The 20,810-nt window shown below is 36.6% G+C and overlaps 1 protein-coding gene across 2 annotated transcripts in view; it reads left to right on the forward strand.

The window, feature by feature from the left end:
• LOC131855484 (neurotrimin-like) overlaps positions 1-20,810 on the forward strand; it is a 214,126-nt gene that overhangs the window by 3,753 nt on the left and 189,563 nt on the right. For both annotated transcript variants that reach the window (XM_059206762.1, XM_059206763.1), the window contains exon 2: positions 9,953-10,175. In XM_059206762.1, coding sequence (XP_059062745.1) covers positions 10,109-10,175 — 67 coding nt within the window. In that variant the 5' untranslated portion in view covers positions 9,953-10,108. The remainder of the gene's footprint in view (positions 1-9,952; positions 10,176-20,810) is intronic.

Here is a 20,810-nt window from a genome sequence, read left to right on the forward strand (position 1 = left end):
CGCAGCCGTACGCGGCTGTACGCGGCTGTACACCGCTGTACTGTGCTATTCTCTAGAGCTACAATTGTGCTGCGACGTGTGCCCTCAGCCACGTCGCAGCGCAACTGTGTCTACTAAATGCGAATCCGTCCTCAGCCAGACACCGTGTTGCCAACAACCCTCTGAACACCCTGCGAAGCAACACACCAAAAATAACATTCCCGCTATTTTTTAAAAAGTATGTTATTGGAACCGCTATAAAATACACTGAATTATAATTTTGCATTTAAAACATAAATAATATAATAATATAATCTGAATGGTTGAGTCATTTATCATTATCATCATTATTACATTATCCAATTAAAATTGTTATATCTTTCTTAACACTTAACTGTAGTCTCATATATATATTATATATATATGTACGTGTTTTTTATAGAACGTACATAATGAAAAACATACAAAATATCAATATTCATTAATCTACCAGATATTTGTCCCCAATAAACAAATCAACCAATAGAATCATATTTTGCCCACCAAACTGGAGGTGACTCAGTGAGGTGGCAACACCGGCTACATCCAGCCCCTGGGCACGAGGGCTGCGCACCGCATCCCCTACACTGCTGACACTCGCCTCACAGACGTACACACACATACAGATAACATTTGTAGCACTATCACATATTACATAATATACATTCACTTATATTAATCATATGCTATATCTTTATCTTATAAAATCTGTATTATGTCATATTAATCTATACATATATCAATAAAATTGAATTGTCCGTAAAAAAGGTAAAAAATTGTTATTGTAGTAAATAACGGTTATTTCAATATTTGTAACATTGTACAAATATTGACATATATAACCGTTATTTACTACATGCATATATAAATACGGTACATACGGTACTCTTTGTTCCTCTAATCTCTGAAATAGCTGGACCGATTTTGACGGGAATTTTTTAGCAGGTAGCTGACATAATAAGGAGTCACTGAGGCTACTTTTATTTTAGAAACATTCTTTTATTTTAGAAAAATAATGTTAAATTCCACGCGGACACAGTCGCGGGAACAGCTAGTCCTATTATAAATTCGAACGTTTGTCTGTTTGTCTGTCTGTCAGCACCTTTAACAGATTTTATTGAATGACATAGCATAATACGAGATCGGACGAAAAGCAAACGAAGTTACTGATAACAAATAGTATATATTATTTTTTATTGCCTTCTGTTATTTTCCAAACAGTAGCCAGCAGTTATGCAGACTGTACATGAATCGTAGATAGACAAATAAATTAATTTCGTACTAATTCGTACATGTAGAGTACAGTATGAGATCGCGGACCACCCGCCCAACAATACACCACATACGCCCAAAAAGTTTTAAATGAAATATTCAAAATAGTTCATATATGTACGTATATGTACAGCCCGAGAGGAACCCTACTCTCATATGGGCCTTGATGGTCTAGTGGTTTAGCACATCACCTGACATCTGATAGTCGCCGGTTCGATTCCTCACACGGTACAAACATTCATGAATATGATTGTTAGTCTTGTTAATGTCTTGTTTGATTGTTTGTATTGTTTGTCTGTGTGTTTTCTGTGTATATTATGTGTGAATTTATAAAAGAAATGTATCAATGAATTTATATCTGTTGTCTAGTACCAGTAACACGACCTCTTCTTAGCTTGATATACTGTGTGAATTGTCCTGATATATTTTTATTATTATGTGACAAGGACAATATTGATTCATAATGCATATAATAGTACTAATATAAGGACAGCCGCGGTGCGGTGCGCGTTGGTACAATAAAAACAAACACACAACACTTCAGCGGCTGTTGAATGCGACAATTAATAGCAATCAGTACGAGTAAAGAAAAAACCGGCTAATGATTGTAGCACACTCTAACTCTAATGGACCAATTGAAGGGGAATTTTAATGGAGGGGGGAAATGAGCGATCGGGTCCGGTAGTGCGGCCTCGTCGCTACCGGACGCCGCGCCGCGCCAGTACATAGTGTACATACTCATATTTCTTGTTCTCGTCACACATACAGTCCAGCAGCTCTTTATTTGTTGCCAATTGATAGATTTTATATATACATATAAATAAAATTGGTGTGTCTGTTTGTAATATTGAAATAACCGTTTTTTACTACATGCATATGAATATAAATACAATTTGGTACATACACTAAAATAACATTTTTTACAATTTTGTTCTGTTTGTTCCGGCTAATCTCTGAAATGGCTGGACCTATTAAGCTGATGTTATAAGGAATAACTGCTACTTTTATTTTAGAGAAATAAAGTTAAGTTCCACGCGGACGAAGTTGCGGGTACAGCTAGATTTAAATATATTAGTATTTAGGTATTTGATTCAGTTGTCGGAATTTCTATATAATAAACTTATATTACGTTACTATCAGGAAGCTCGTTAAACTCATTATTTTTACTCGCGGCTTTCATCTCGGTTTCTCATTTCAAGTTCATGATCAGCTTGCTGTGGATTCAATGTTGAGTAAATAGTAAGCGTGGACTATTAATCGCCACCTAGTAGTCTCAAGCTAAGTACAGCCGGTGGATACTAGACAACCGGTACAATATTTTAAACATATTTTTATTTGTAACCGCTTACGTAATACATATGTGTACATAGAAAACATCTATATAATCATTACAAACAATCGTGCTCATGAATAAAAATATGAAGATTTGAACCCACGACCATAGAAGTAAAGTTGCTAACTTACGTATTGTGAACTGTTTTAAATTAATGGTAAAGAATATTCCTTCAGCTTAAAGAAAGAAAGAAAGAAAAGAAATAAAATGACCATATTATATTACTTATTGGCTGTGCCCGCGACCTCGCCCGCGTTTAATTTATAGCCTGTGTGTTATTCTGATATAAGCTATATTACTGTAAAGTTTCGTCAAAGTCAGTACAGTAGTTTTTGGGTAAAAGAGTAACAAACTGTCGCGTTTATAATACTAATAAGATAATAAGCCTAAATTACATACGTTTCTCCATATTTCTCCATCCATTGAAATCCATGTAGCATGTTTTCATTGTATTCTAAAACGTTATTGTAAACAAAATTACGTAAAACCATTAAATTAAGTCAGATTCAGTCGGAGCCGCATGTTTATACGCGTGGTTGTGTGCGGCGGCTGGTGCGGCGGCTAGCCTCACGTACTCCTCACTACAAGTACACGAGTTCGAGTCTCGCCGCGGGCTCGGGTTATGGTAATGGTGTGTACTTTGATCAGAGTTCGTTTTCTCAGACATTATCTATCGAGAAGTGAGCTATATGTGGTGGTGTACTCACGATTGTGATGTTTACGTAACTCTTATCATTCCACACGACACTCACACGTGTTATTGACAGGTTTAGTTCACCCACTATTCAATAACACAATCTATTCCTTACGAGTATATGTTCACAACAAACTGAAAGAGTCTGTACTCAATTTGCCAGAAAAAAGATTCAAATGTCTGTCAAAAATATTTCTTTGTAAAAATCTTATTAGGAAATTTTAGAATTTATAAATGATAATAATGTTTTGTAGAAAATATCTAACTTAAAATTAATAGCGCTGACAATGTTATCTGATTGAACAGAGATTAAGTGCGTAGCGGTTTCTATGTTGATTGTCGCATGCCTAATATTCGTTAATGTAAATCTAACTAAAACATTATATATATATTTAAAATAGCAACACGCAAGTTTCACGCTCATTCTTCTCGTGATGAGTCTGCGTTCCGAATGAGTGGTAGAATAACAAAAATGTGAGTATTCAAAAGTACTTGTATTAAGTTTATTTCTATTTATATTTCATACTTCAACGTCGACCGTATCATTTTGGTGAATTGTATCAGTTCGCTGGTGTAGGTGTCGTGGTAGTAGTAGGTGCACGGCGTATAATTACCAATAAACTAGTATTAAAATTAGATGAATAAATCTATGAGTATTAAATAAATCTAGTAATCTATATCAGACAAAACCTGGACTGTCGTCTGCGTGGATACCTCGAACTAAATTCTACTGCGAGAGCGGATCGCTTGGAAGCTGTTTTCTAATATTTTGTACAGAAAAAAAAATTGATTTTTATCAAAAGTATATCGCGCTAGATATGTCAGGTTTATGATGAAATATGTATGTATGTAATTCTAGATTATTTTGCTAGATGAGTGACAACTATATACGTATATTTGATGTCGTAAAGTATGAAAGGAGAACACAGGATCGGAGTGTGGTCGTGGCCGACATTCTCCGATGTGCAGCGTGCACTGTGCACTGTGCACTGTGCACTGTGCACTGTGCACTGTGCACGGGCCGCTCGGGGACACAATAAATCAGTGTGCAGCGTCCGCGCCCACCGTATCAGTGGCACACTGACCCGGGGACCCTAACACTAACACTATATTTCACAATGCAGACCCAACAACATACACCTACCCATTAGTTAATAGATACGTGCACTGTCTACAACACACCGGCTGATGCCCATCTACATACACTGGAGATGAATTACATGCCGGATGCCCTCTAAGATGAATAACATACCCATCTATTATAAAATATAATTTGTAATAAATCTGTATATTACGAATTGCGGTGGAAAAAGTAAAGTGCCGTCTACAATACAATGAATCTTTTTCCGCATTTGATTTCGTAAACAAATGGTACTTAATAATAATTAGTTTCAGTTAAATGTGTTCTATAAAACAATAAGAAATTCATCACGTAGGTATACTTCGTTCATTATTGTTGGACGTAGTCGTAGATGTAGCACTGCCTCGTGATGCTGTCAGTGTTGAATGTTCATATATAACAGTGACGGCATCACGAAGCAGTGCGGCTCTGCGCACATCATGAGGTTTTACATATATTCGTATTTTATTTGGTAAACCTTTCTGGAGGCTGTACGGTCTTGTCTTGAATGATTTAAAATGACACGTGTGTGATACACGAGTGCTGCGAGTGGACCCGTGGTGCACTGTTAGGAGTACATGAAGCTGTGTGAACGTGCGACTGTGAACGTACACAAGCTGTATCCACATTATCGCGTATATATTATGTCATGATAATAACTGATTATATATTTTCATCCTTATCTATTTTATGTACATCTGTTATTTTCCATATCTGTAATCTGATTCCAAAGTGCAATATTAACCCTGGACACTTCATAAAACATCATCTAATACCGATCTGAGCAGAGCCTCTATGCCTTTATGAATTATAGGTAACATATATAGAACACGCAGATCCCCATAATCATACTCGTGAATGCTAAGGTTTCTATCATGTTCATGCAAAAAATTAAACCCACGGCATCGAAAGTGAGGCATTGTGCACAAAATTCCTTCCTTCCTTTATCAAAAGGAGGGTAAAAAATCCTGTGATGGCCATGCTACAGTCTGGCATGTCGTCCGCCGTCATCTGTATAATTAATATTAAATTCTTAGTCTTCTATGGAACCATGCACCTTCCAAGGAGTGGCACTAAATATTATATTAAAGCAATTGCGACTGAGTAGCGCGTGCTACGACAAACATCTGCAGCAAGGTCTATGTTGTTATCCGCGCCATTCATCCGTTCTCATCCACATCACTTAACGCAAACAATACAATACAATAGCCCTTGGAGACATCTACATTATTACTTCACGTTCGAAATACACAGCGGAAAGTATTCGCTAGTAAATTAACTGTATCGCAAGAAACATGTCCTCCATCATGCGTTTTTCCAGAAACTTTTTGCCACGCACAACCACAACCAACACGTTGCAGTGACTTTGAAAACTACGTTAAATCATCCTCCAGCTGTGGTAATTCCTCTCTGACACCACATTGTAACCTTCAACGGTGGAAATCACTTAACTATCAGAGAAGACTGATAAAGCTACCATGTAACGTAAGCTTGTTAGTCTTCTACATTATAAAAAATATATACTTACATTGTTAGGTATGATACTAGTGGCTGTATTTATAGTCTGTTTATTGTATATAAAATTAGTAAATTAAAATAAAAGTAAATTGTAGACATATAAAGTTATATAGAACGGTATAAAGTAATTAGGAATCAGGAGTTTATCAGTGTCCCTGCAGAAGAAGCCATTTTGTCCGTTAGTTTTCCCGCGCAAACGTAATGCGCCACAGCTACACAATATTGCACGGCGTACAGCTGCAGCAGGATGACGAGCGTGTTATGGCTGTATACTTTTACGATTATTAACATACAACAATAATTCCAATGCATTATCCAACTAGCTTGGGCTGAAAAATATGTATAGGTGAAAAACTTTATTTATTTTGTCTTTAACAGACCTGCATACGATCAATTCTTTCTTCGTTATAATATCAGTATTGGTTTCTTGTGAGAGCCTGTTCTGTAAATGAGTTGCATATTTTGTGTTTATTAATGTTGGACACCGTGTCAAGTGTTAGTAGCCGACACGTTCAACTGTGGGAATCATTTCCCCAAATACTGGTTTGGTGCTCACCGGCCGGTCGTGTGACCACTACAGATCGTAATATTCTAATACTTAAGCCAAATGAAAACTAAACTTTTTCATTTTACTAACGAAACCACGGGTAGCAAGCTTAATGTCCCTAACTCATCTGGTTTGCAGGGAAAGAGGATTGTTAGTAATGTGGACTAATGACCCCATTACCAGCAACGCACCATGTCAGGTTGACCTTCACGCGGTTCAGGGGGAACCATCATGATAAATTCTTGGTGATTTTGTCACGATGGGCTAACTGACCTGATAACATTCTCTTCTCACACTCTTCTGGTGCCCCGCTAGCATAAACCGTTAGCGCAGTCGATGCACCATTCCATTATCATCCACAAAAAAAACTCAATGTCCCCAACTCACCTGAATGTGTCACATGACCGTTTCCTTTGCCATAAAAGATTTGATGTTGGGTAATCTTTCATAGAACTACCGAGTGAGTTAGATCTCAAAATGGCAGAGTTAAGTGTCCATCAGAATGATTGGAGCGAGTTTCCCTATTTAGCTGGGCAGCCTGCCAAACGATTCCGATGCGCTTTTAGCTTGGACGATGAAAATAAAACGACATAATTGTAGAGTTACGACTAATATACTAACTATTATACACCGACATAGCAGGGCAAGAACATTCACGTCTTATTGCCTTCTAACTAGCGGCACTATATCCTAGAACCCTTCTGTTCTCTCTTCCGGCTTCCGGAACCCTTCTGCTCTTCTCCCGGCTCTTTCACTCCTCGCTAAAAGATTGAAACTCTCTGTTGTATTCTGCCCTAAAGGGTTAGTTTACTTCTCTACAGTCTTGTAAATACTAGGTATAATTTTAACTAAAAAGCATGCATCGGGCCACATCGGGCAACATCGGGCACGTGTGTCATAAATAGCCCTGACATCTCGATTTACAGAGCTTATTATAAGCAATAGAGAATAAACAAGTGCGTGTAAGTACAGTCGTCTATCTGTACGGGCAGGAAGCGTGTACTTACTCGATGTAAAAATAAACGTAACAATTGATGTCTGCTTGTGTTACAGGCTCGCTTCCTTCCGTCGTTCGTTTGATGTTCTTTACTATAGATACCAGAACGTAGAGGCTGCAATAAATGGTTTCTTCAACCAATCTGTTATATCACAATGTAACAATATTTACATGAAGCCATTCAGTGTTAAAGATTTGGCATAGTAGAGAATTAAAGACAAAACTATATAATGCATCCAGATAGTACCTGGGACCTGTTCATGTTATATAAATACATTTAATTTCACTGGGATTAAGAATTGTTAGCAATTGGTTATTTATTGAAGCCATCAAACATAGTACAAATATAGGTAATTTTGAACAAAACTTTGTTTATTACAATAAAGGTAGCTTCGTTAGCCACGTGACAGCGATGCCGACAACGTTACGGAGGGTAGGCGGGTTGTGACTGCACTGGTGTACGTGCGGTATCTATTGTACGTGATTGTATTCTGTCTGTCTGTCTGTCCGTCGGTGTAACGTGGCGCGATGATATCCATCACCTATAACCACGGGACCGCCACTCGCCGGCAACTAACCCGCGTGTGTATCTGTTTTATGGTCACAGAACATTACGATCATTTCGAAATCGCTAACGGATACACGTCGAGTGCGGCCGTCCGCAGCACTTAAATAATTGAAGTCACTTAATAATAAATAATTAAGAGCTCAGTTTTAATAAAATTGATGTAAAAATAATAAAACCGTTTCGATTCCAAGATAAACTATATATTATAGTATTGTCGAAATTGTCGCTCAATGTATATTCACAAAACAACCGTCATTATCATGTCGGTCCAATTATTCGAGTTGTAGAGTCGCTTACAATGTCTTTTAAATTATTTTAATACTTATTTATTTTCTCATATTTATTTGAAAAGTTACGATGTTTTTCCTTTTGGTAATAAAGTAAATATTATAATTGTATATTATCAATTTCGTTTTAGAGGATCATAATATTTAATCAGTATAGTTGTGTTTTAAAACAAGTTCCGTTGTGCCGTCAAAATTAACAAGTTTACATAAAAATCTGGGTTATAACAGCCGGCGACATTTTACAGTTATTCTTGAAACACACTTTCTCAGTTTCTGTTCATCTTAATTTGTTAATTCATAACTATTATTTTGCGTGTTCTCGTTCCGGTAGAATGGCCGTTTATTGTTTCACTGTCAAAGAGTAGTCCGGTGTTGATGCTGCTTCTTTCTTTATATATGTGTGTTTTGAACAGCCAAGAAGTTTCTGTGGTATGTTAACGACCACAAACTATAATCATTTACTGATAAGGACCGTTCAAGTATTACGTAAGCAGATTTATTATAGTTATTTACCCCCCATCAGTCAGCAAACGTAAGCAAAGCTGTTACCCCCTCCCCCCATACTTACGTAAACATGTTTCAATTAGCGCATTGTTTTTAGCAAAGTCAATGTGAGTGTTGCCATGCGTGTAAAACAGTAAATTACTATCGATGACGTCATCATCATGTAGACTGCCCCACCCCCCGTGTCATCCAATATAAGCAAAGTAGAAACCGCCCCGACCCCCATAGTGCCTACGTATTACTTGAACGGCCCCTTGTATGAACGTGTTATGTTTGTTTTCATCTTTCTAATATAATATGTATTATTGCAGTGTTGTGTGTGTACTGTGTACTTGTGTGTATTTTACGATCTTCAATTACTACTACTATTGCTATCACTTACGTATTACAATAATCAAGGTCATGTATATTTAGACAATGTAGTGCGACAGTGCACACAGACAGACAGACAGTGACCAATATTTACGGTTCAATTGGTAGTTTGTTGTGCGATCTATATTACCAGTCTGTTATATCATCATCTATACATATAAATAAAATTGGAGTTTCTGTTTGTAATATTGAAATAACCGTTTTTTTACTACATGCATATGTATATAATTACGGTAGGTACATATACCAAAATAACATTTTTTACAATTTTTGTGTCTGTTTGTTCCGGCTAATCTCTGAAATGGTTGGACCGATTTTGACGGGACTTTTATTGTCAGGTAGCTGATGTAATAAGGAGTACTTAGGCTACTTTTATTCTAGAAAAATCTTTTATTATAGAAAAATAAAGTTACATTCCACGCGAACGAAGTCGCGGGTACAGTTAGTTGTTAAATAAATGCGTACTATTTTTGTTTAAATGCCATGCAAAAATATATTTTATTGCGCATGTCAATTAAATATTAAAATGAGTTAATAATAATCCAGATATTATATATACTCCGCGAGAGTTAAATCTCACGCGGAGTAAATAGCGGTTAACAGCTAGTATGGAAATAAAATAGTTTGTTATGAAATAACTGAGATGCGACAGAGAAAGACAGTTTAATTTAAACCATTTAAATAACATTTGTGTAAATTACTTTATATATTTTTGTTCGCAGGTTAACGACTGAAAAGTGCCTGAAAAAAAGTATAGTGCCTTCAGTGTGTGTGAAGGAAGTTGTCTAATACACTGTGTGTGTGTGTGTGTGTGTGTGCGGCGGTCGTGACGTGCGACTGTGTGTGTGCGTTTTGTTGTGATCACACACACCAACACCATGGCAGCGAGGACCGTGTGGATGCTGTGCGCGCTGCTGGTGCTGCTCCTCAACGAATGCTCCTCAGGTTAGTACTCCTCAACCTAATCATATTAACACAGCGTCATATAGTCCACGAGTCACGTGAGGCTCTAGAAAGTAGCGGTGGGGTGTCGGCAAAAATCACGAAACAATATGCAAAAAAAATGAATAGTGAAGGGCCTCTAAACAGAGTTTATGTTATATATATGTGCTAAGAAACTTGTAGAAATAATCTATATTATCTTTATATAGTACAAAACGTAATCGCTTCCGCTGTCTGTTCACTTAAATCTTAAACTACGCTATTTTAATGCAGTTTTTAGCAGTAGATAGAGTGATTCCAGAGGAAGTTTTTTATACACCCTTGAGAAGACAGGGCTGATTAAACTGATAAAAAAACAGCAATCTTAGGACCGCAACTAGTTTCTTAAATGTCTTATTTATCACAAACATATTCGTGTTATGATACAGTTGTCTGTATTAAGAATGCTATTGTGCTTGTACATCCCATATAAAATGAGAATAGAATAGAAAATAATTTATTCAAATAAACTTAATTTACTTTTTGAATAGTCATAACATTTTATCTACCGCTCGTTCGGAAAGCTGTCTCATCACAAGAAGAACGAGCAAGAAACTTGTGTGTTGCTCTTGTAAATAATTATTGTAAGTTTACATTTACAAGACGAAAAGTGTGAATACAATCTACCAACCTGCACTAATTTATAACATACATAAATACCATTTAAATTTGCTTGAACTGTTTGCTGTTTTGTTTTCATAAACTGGACAATGCACACAGCATTATCGAGTCCCAAGATAAGCAGAGCTTCTGTTATGTGATACATATTTTTTATAAATACGTACATAATATACATATCTTTCTTTCTTTCTTTCTTTCTAATATAGATATTATTAATTATATGTATGATACAATATATATATCAGGTAAATTAGATAAAAAATAATATATTAAATAGTGCGATATATCATCGTAATCATATAAAGAAGGAAATTGACTTCAGGACTTCCGTCTCTGATACGATTAATTTGATGGTTGTGAGTTTATGAAGCCGGAAGTAGATTTTGAAGTCTTCCTGTATGCAATCTATTTCCGTCGTTGTTTATGAACACCTTATAAGTTACCTACTGTCCTGTCCTACGTTTGTCTATGCAAGTGTTGTAATTTGTTACATTATTTTGTAATCACTGTAATGCAGTAATTATTGTATATTATCATATGTGTATCATTATGGCAATAGTTGTTCATGCACGGGATTTTCATTTAATGTTAGACATAGACACCCATATAAATATACATTGTAAATAAACTGACTTTAAAAAAAAAAGTAATTCAATTGAGTTTATTGCCAGTTCTTCTCAATTGGATCTATATACCGAATTGGACGGTAGGGAAAAAAATAAAAATATAATGTAAAAAATTTGACGTTCATAAGTGGCTAAAATGTCCTACATGAGTAAATGATTTGAATTTCATTGGAGTCTGTGTTGATAATTCTTTAATAGGATTATCGCCACGCGCGTGGTAACACTCACGCCTTGCCTTTAGGAAGAACTAGATATCAGACTCTGCATCCTATAATGTAAGTTACTTATCTCACCATAGCTATATATAGCTCAGTGGGACAGAGTTACGGACGACTTTGCACAAAGTCTTAGGTAAATGGTGGGTGCGATCACAGCTGAAGGTCGAGTCCTTATATCTACTCGTATATACATATCTTAATCCGCGTGTACATCCTGCTACAATATATTTCGAGTCATGATATTGAAATGCAATCATAAATTAATTTATTCACAATCATTTATATCACTATCACGTATTTATATGATACACGTGATAGTGATATGATAGTACCCCGGGCGCCAGTAGGTCCGTCTCTTGCCAAACGGTTACCGTAGCTTACGGAAAACTAAAATTACAAAGAACAAAAAATCTTATATACAAAATTCTCGTGTCACAATGTTAGTTGCCATACTCCTCTGAAACGGCTTGACCGATTTTTATGAATTTTTGTTTATAGCGTTATTAATTTATATGGCAAAACAGCGTTTTCCGGGACAGCTAGAAGTATTTAAATTTTTGTTAGGTCGTAATATATGTACATATTTTGAATGGACGGTAATAGAATGATGCATTCGCCTGCGATAACGGTGTAAGCTGGCGGGGCATCTGTGGAGGACGATAAGATGAGTATGAGGTCAGGTCAAGCCACATCCTGGCAAGTCCACCAGTAAAGTAACATGATGGTGTCCAGGTGGAACCGCGTGCAGATCTGACATTGTACACTGCTAGTAACTGGGTGATTACTCCACATTACTAACAATCGCCTTCCTGCTCTAACACTAACATGTTTCAGGATGCATCAATTTGTTAATATATTCAATATTCACTCCATTGTGCTAATAAACTAGAGCGCATCTAATTCTCATAATAAATATAAATTAATGTGTCACAATATTAAGAAATTACATACTAGATAATTAAATTATATATATATCTGAGTGATTCACTCTGACGTGACGTGACAAGTGATAGGTACCTAATGTAATACTGTAATGTCAAAACAAACAGTCATCTCGTATGTAGGTTGCTCCTTGCTACCTAATAATTTGGACATACCCGTATGTGGCAGTGCAGTGTGTATTACGATAATAAAGTAATTTCATATGCATACAGCATTAAATTAAAAAAAAATACAATATGTGTTCATGACATGTGCACAGGTCTTTATTTAGGTAACTGACTTATTTCCACTCATGTGGTGTATATTATTATACCTTATTTATATATATATACATACTCACTTTTCAACGGCTGTTCGGAAAATATTGTTTATTAGCGATCAGACCGCCTGTTAGTTAATTTTAATGAAAATAGATTTATATCCTACATAATACAATAATCTTCTAATAATATTTTATTGGTCAAGTTAGGGCGATCGCCGTGACTGAAATCATTTAGCATTGTTCATCTTTACTTAGTATAAAATGAAGTGACTCTCGCTCTCGGTTCGGTTAGATCTTTTAAACTACGCAACAGATTTTAATGCAGATTTTAGCAAAAGATACTGTGTTTCAAGAGGAACGTGAAGAACAAACGCTTATGTAAAATCTGACAAAAACTAGATGAGTAGAGTAGTAGGTACAATGATTACATCAGCACTCAATGAGCACTCCCGCACCGTTTCCCCACATTTCACTTATTGTTAGGTTGCTATGTAGATATTTCTTATTTGTGGCCTACATTATAGCCTAGATGTATGTACAGTACACTGTATAGGAATAAAAATAAATCTATGAATTCTTCAGCTAAAGAATGACTAATGCTCTAAAGTTATTTTAGAAATTGTCTGCAGCTCAAACTGGTTTGAAAAAAAACATGAGGCGAGGCCGCGCGGGGTCACCTACCACCGGTAGGTAGGTACCTACTTATTACATATTGTAATGCATGCGGGGAAATCACTGAGCACTGAACTTACGTACTGTTCACGTGAATGTACATATACAAACGGCCACTGCGGACTCACTCGGCCAAAGACCGAGCAATAACTCTATTACGTACTGAGTCTGTTACCTGGTTACTACCTACCTACTAATATATACAATGTCTTCATAAAGATATTATTCTATGTTTACACTCATGCCACCTACAATGAAGACGGTGCAACCTCATGGTTGTATGTAGAGTGAGACAGAGCTGTGAAAAGACATTCCGACAAATAGAAGACAAGGACGGAAAGAGATTCAGACGTATAACATCTCAGCCTTCGCAATGGCAATGCATGTGTGGCATGACGGGCGTCACACGATGACGATGACGTGATGCCCGTATTAAAATACTGTTAATAACTCATAGTTAGTTCATATAAGGAAAATATAAATTTGAAAAACCAATGTTTTCATGTTGACAAGTCGTTCCTTGTCTTCATTAAAACATTGACAAATAAAGCACTGTAACTTTAGAGTTCATTGTGAATACACATATCTTACTTTCCTATTTTATTGATGCCCTGTCTACGAACCTAATTATAATTAAATATCTATTATTATATGTATATATTGGGTTTGCTGTAAAGCGTAAAAAGAGGACGGAAAGCGATTCAGCAATGACAACGCATGTGTGATACCCGTCGTGGGTATCACATGATGACGTGATGTCCGTTTTAAAATACCATCCCGGTGATCTGGATGAATGGCGGTCCCCCACCGTGCGTTTTCCAGAAACTTCTTGCCACACACAACCACATAGTCAAATCACCTTGGAGCGATGGTATTTCCGGACCGATACGATATTGAAACTTTAAGAAAAGAGCGTATTCCTCCTTAAAAGGCTGAAGCACTTGCAGTTTTCCTGGTCTCATGGGCAGCGGTAGTCACTTACCATCAGGTGAGACGGAAGCTCTGTCCATGGTGTTTTTCATGTACCACAGGGTGAGCAGTCATGCCTTTACGATTACATAAAGAAACACAAAAATGAGAAAATAATTGTTTGAAGTTAAATATTATGTTTGCAAATTTGACACGCAACGGTTCAAACGGTAGTGTTATATAACTATATATTTATAAACGTCTATTAATATATACATACTACGAGTATATAGTCAACATCGCTGGATCATTGACCCGGAGTGGATGTTGGCATGTGCCGTGTTTTTATTTTCTGAATTATTATTAATTTAAACAAAGTATTCATTTTTCATTGACATTATTATGTCAGTTGGAATTTGATATAACGCAATTTGAGAATGTAATTAATTACTTCAGAATGTGGTAATCACAATATTACGTTACGTTATGGGCAATTAGATTAGTTTTTTTAGTGTACACACGTACTCACGTGTGTATTTGAAATACCGTTATGGAATCAGAACGCAATAATAGCATACTGTCCGTCTGTCGAGATGTGCACACGGATGGCTCTCATATCATCGGGTCCGCTCTCACTCCGCACTAGTGTTGCCAGGTCCGAATTATTTTAAATCGGTACATGAGGTCGAAAACATCGGGATTTAGGATTGCAGATCGGGACAGTAAACAAAAAACAAGGGGTTTTTAAGTGTGCGTTTAATTTATTCCGTTTTTAAACTACTACTGCAAATATTATATTATAATAATTACCTAAATTAAATATGCATTTAATCTTACATAACAATTTATCAGTCTTGTCTAATCTTTTGCGTCCCGATCAGGTACAACCGAGACGTGTCCCCTGACCATTGTAAATTGGGACGTCCCGCGCATATCGGGACACCTGGCAACACTACACCGCACCGTAACTGCTTGGTAATGACAGCCCTCGCTGACATCGGCCGCCGCGCCGCCGCGCCGCCGCGCCGCCGCGCCGCTCTCAACTTGACACCTGTCACAATTCATAACGTGATAGCTGCAAACGTGGACTCATGATTAGTCCACAGCAATATTCAAATTATTCGAATGCTGACGCCGCGCCGCCGCGCCGAGACCAGTGGTCGGCTACGTCGTTTAGCCTATTTGATCACGAATATATTACGAGTATGTCTTATGATGTAATTTCCGACTCCTTCCTTGATGTTCGTCTGCACACTTCTAGAAGTGGAAACGGGGCGATTGTTAGTATGGAAATCGACATGCTACATTAGCATGTCGATTTCAATGCGGTTCCCCTGGAAACCATCGTGATGAATTCGTGATCAATTTGACACTATGGGCCAACTTATCTGACCTCATTCTCATCTCATCATCCTCCACTATTCCATTGTAAAAAAAAGAGATGGAAATGACAGTCGGGATAATGAAACAGCTATGATAGGTTCACGCACCCGGTGCTTATACATGTGTCCTAATTTGTGCAAATACGCAATGCAAAATTTTTATTTTTAATAGGGCAAAACTCGTTTTCGGGAGTATACCGAATGATTCTAGAGCAAGTAACAGTTTCTAAATCTATTTATTTATTACATTTTAAGTCAATAATGAATCAGTATCGACAATACTTATCAATTGAAACATAGACAAAATAAATCGTTTACAATTACACGACTGGCTGGACACACTTGTATAAACTCTACAAAGCGACGCGTCTTACAGCGTGGATATTATGTAGCTCCACGCTCGCTGGGCAGGTGGTCACAACCAAATGAAATAGTTGTGGACAACTAGAATATTTAAATTGGGTCCGTTCAGTAATAAATCGATAGGTCGGCGGCGGCGGCGGCGGCGGCGGCGGCGGTTCAAAAACCTCATATAATTAATTAGGCAAGGCCCATGTGCCCGCATGCAGATGACGCTGCTTCACCAGGTCGCTACAGTCTAGGATGCATTCACTGGATATTGTAATAAGGTCACAGCGCTCGTGTTGGAACAATAAACGATACAAACATATTATAAGTAAGTAGGTAGTTGTGAGACGCTGCATACATCAGCAGTACCAAACATAACGATTGATAACGATGAGTATTTAATTGAATTAGTGCTAATTGGTGGTTTGTATTCACACACTTCAACTTAAAAATGTAAAGTAACAATATAATTATTTAAAAGAGCAACACACAAGTTTCTTACTTGTTCTTCTTGTGATGAGACAGTTTTCCAGCGGTAGATTGAAAAAATGTAATGACTATTCAAAAGTGCTTGAATGTAAGCTTATTTGAATAAATGATTTTCTATTCTATTCTATTCTATTCTACAGTCACTTAAGTTTTCTAATTTTTGTTGTAGTTCTTCATTACAGCATCTCAACAATCAGGTAGACTGGTTGGCGGATTGTCGCTAAAACGTTAATTAATTTCGAAGTTTCCCAATGCCTGTTCTTAAATACGCTCAAGTAATGTTTGTTACTTCTTAATACATTAACTTTACAAGGCTGTGGTCCTGTATGAATGATTGTTTTTCTCTTTTTTTTTTGGGAATTTTGTACACAGAATGTGACGATGACAATCCCATCGTATTAATACTAAATAACAAAAATCAACTCTGTATGGATGATCTGAACTGTCCTCAGCTTGCAGTATGTACATATGTTGGAGTGTGTGTGTGTGTGTGTGTGTGTGTGTGTGTGTGTGTGTGAACTGGCCATACATCATACATACAGTGGGTCAATCTGTCGCCGCAGTGATTGATGTGACAGCGAGCGTAATGCTGAATGAAGCTTTGTTCTTTAATAATATTCATTGCGCACATTATCTGAACGGCATAATGAACTTATGTAATACTAACTGTACCCGCGCCTTCGTCCGCGTGGAATTTAACTTTATTTTTCTAAAATAAATGTAGCCTATGTTACTCCGTATTACATCAGTTACCTGCTAACAAAAGTCCTATCAAAATCGGTCCACCCATTTCAGAGATTAGCCGGAACAGAATTGTAGTGTCTGTTTGTAATATTGAAATAACCGTTTTTCCTACATGCATATGAATATAACTACGGTACATACAGCAAAATAACATTATTGACAATCTTTATCTGCCTGTATGTCTGTCCGTTTGTTCCGGCTAATCTCTAAAATGGCTGGACCGATTATGACGGGACTTTTTTTGACAGATAGCTGATATAATGAAGAGTAACTTAGGCTACTTTTATTTTAGAAAAATAAAGTTAAATTCCACGCGGACGAAGTCGCGGGAACAGCTAGTGTATATATAAAGCAATACATTAGGCAATGTCACGACACTCGACTGGCCGACCTTTATTTTATCTGCGCTCACTAAATAGTAAAAACAACTACACTGTTTGCTGTGCCATCGTGAACGATATGTCTTGAATGAGAGTTGAACGCTCTTTGATAAATATAATGTTTGCATCATCTAATTATTTTGTCTCGTTTCTTTTGTATGTGTAACATTGTTTTTTGGCTGCTAACCATGAAAATCATTACAGCATAGTCCTATAACGAATTGTTATACACACATACGTATTTTATATTATAGAAATGGCGAACAAGCTAACGGTCCACCTGATGATAAGTGCTACCCGACACATACATACATGAACAGTATCACGGATATCACGTTATCATATGACGCCCGTGATATCACTCATGATTGCCACTGTATAATTTCACCCTATAACCGATAACTAATTTATAAAGCACGCTTAGTGGCTGAAAAGGGTGATACTGAAATATTCAGGCCGACTACATTTTACAAAGTCTGCTCTGTAGCGACTTAGTTTCACTCTTTCATCATATGTTTTATAATTGTCAGTTTCCCAGGCAATGTTTAGCACCCCATCAAAGGGAGATATATAAAATATAAAACAATAATAATAATGTTTTATTTGTACAACCACAAGATTACAACATTAAAAAGGGACACTACAAAATAGTTGAAGTTAGTTAGTTAGGTTATCCAATGGCAGAAAGTTGCGCTACAAAAGGGTCCTTCCCTGATATCCTAAACTAGGTATTACACGTGTACTATAGGCATTAGTGCCAAGTGCCTTATATACTAAAGATGTTATTTGCCTTTATTCTCTAATACCAGCATCTGTACCACACACGCAGTTATAAGCTACACATATGTCAGTGGGTAGCCTTTAAGTCCGCAATGCGTTTGACATTTGGAAACAATTTATTCATTTCAAGGTTTCACTATTAAACAGTATTAGTGATCCATTTATATCTCGGTGAAACTGAATTTTGATTGTAATAATATAGAGTTGCCAACCGTCCTGTTTTCCCAGGACATGTCCAGGTTCCTGAAGTGTCCTGGAAAATCCTGAATAGTTATTTGTCAGCGTCCTGGCTTTTTAAAATATGCGCGTCTCTTAATTACTGATTTTCAATAGTATAATTTTATCAAATACTTGATTATATATTATTATATTAAAAACCTGATTACATTAATTATTTGAATGTTACTACATATTAATATAACTATTGCAATACTATTGCTGCGTTCTGTTTTTAAACTGGATAGTCCTGGTTATTTTAACTTTCAATCATAATCGTTTTTTAAATTTGGGCTTGGTAACCCTATAATAATGTATTTGAAAGAGCGTAACAAAACCACGAAGTATTGCAAAAATAATAGTGGTAAATAGGTATATGTTAAGACTTAAATATATGTTACTAATAGTCCTTAGCAATAGTCGCGGTGGACTATCATTTCGATCTCGCTACTCCGGCACGTGGCGTTGGATGAGGGACATCTTAGAGTTTTTAGTAAGTAGCAGTCTCAGAGTACCCGCTTGCCTCCCCCGGGGCGAGCGTGTCTTCATGAAGATTTTCTTCAAGTGAAAATATAAGTTCCTTAGCACTGATAAATGACATTGGGACAACCGAATAACGAGATGCACTACACCCGTACTAACCAATTATCTATATATCTATATTATCTTATGAAGTTATTGAGATAGAAATCATTTTGCATCATCTCATATACATTACTGATGCGACAGACACCAACACGAATTAATGAATGTAATTAGTAATAAAAGTAGCTCATTCGTCGTCCGTCTAATAACAGTTAGTTCAAAACAATTTTGCTAATCACTAATTACGTCTGCTGTGAATAACAGGGCAGTGAGCGCGTTTTGCGTGACTGGTCCACATTATGTAGCAGAGGCAGTCAGTTCGGACATTATTCACCCCCGGCGATGGACTACACGCCCCTCTGTAACCTGTTGGTGGAATATTTGGTTTGGAGTCATCAAGCTTACTTTATAAATTAATAACAGATTCTATCAGAGTAGTCAGAATGGTCATGACCAATTAATATAAAAGTTACTGTGGGAGTATTGCAAGGTACACATCTGGAGCCTTAGTAATTTCATTGATTACTTGAAATTTGTATTAAATAACTGTTTTTTAAAATTAGAATAAAGGTAACAAACACAAATAAAATAAAATTTTGAAAGACCAAGCTTAAAATCAGTATACTAAGCACATCTGGTGAATTTGTTCATGATGAACCTATTATTATAGTGGCGAATTCACCAGGAATTAATCCTGAGAGAGACTGTTGCTATATCCTTTTTGTTGGTGACTATTGCTAGTATTACATATAGCTAATTTGTGTATAAATAATTGAAAAAATAGTAATCTGTTATATTAATAAATTAACTGCACCAGTGACTCATATAATTTAGTGTATACTTAAACGGGTATCGTTATCAGTTGCTCTCACAATACGGCGGCCCGTTACGAACCAGTTCCACCTGGAATGCGGTCCGACTAGAAGTGCGCTGCCAAAGTTCGCGGTTCTCCGGTGACTTTTAGATGTGTTTACATGCAAATTTGTAAACAACGGATGCTGTTATCTCACTGTCATTATCACGGGCAGACTTCACCTTTATATAATTTGGATACTAAGTAATGAAGTCGGTTTTCTTTAATGTCCGTTATAGACTTATTATTCATGTCTTATTACGGTCCTGGTTTCAGCTTCTTTGCATAATTCTCCTGCTTCGTTTACTTTCATACTACTGGTCTCACGGGTAAATGCTACGTTTCATCAGAAATTAGATTTTTCTCAGACAATAATTATGCTAGTATACTTGTTATATTGTTATTAAACTATTATTATTAATGATTATTATTTATTAGTTTTAGGAACAACTTTTTTGAGAGTTTATCTTTACATACATAGTATAAGACAAAGTCGCCTCCGCTGTCTGTTCGCATATATCTTTAAAAAAATTACGCAATGGATTTATATGCAATTTTCAGCTATAGAACAG

Source organism: Achroia grisella, unplaced genomic scaffold (genome assembly GCF_030625045.1).
Source record: "Achroia grisella isolate CSIRO2021 unplaced genomic scaffold, CSIRO_AGI_Agris_v1 utg1433, whole genome shotgun sequence".
Lineage (NCBI taxonomy): Eukaryota > Metazoa > Arthropoda > Insecta > Lepidoptera > Pyralidae > Achroia > Achroia grisella.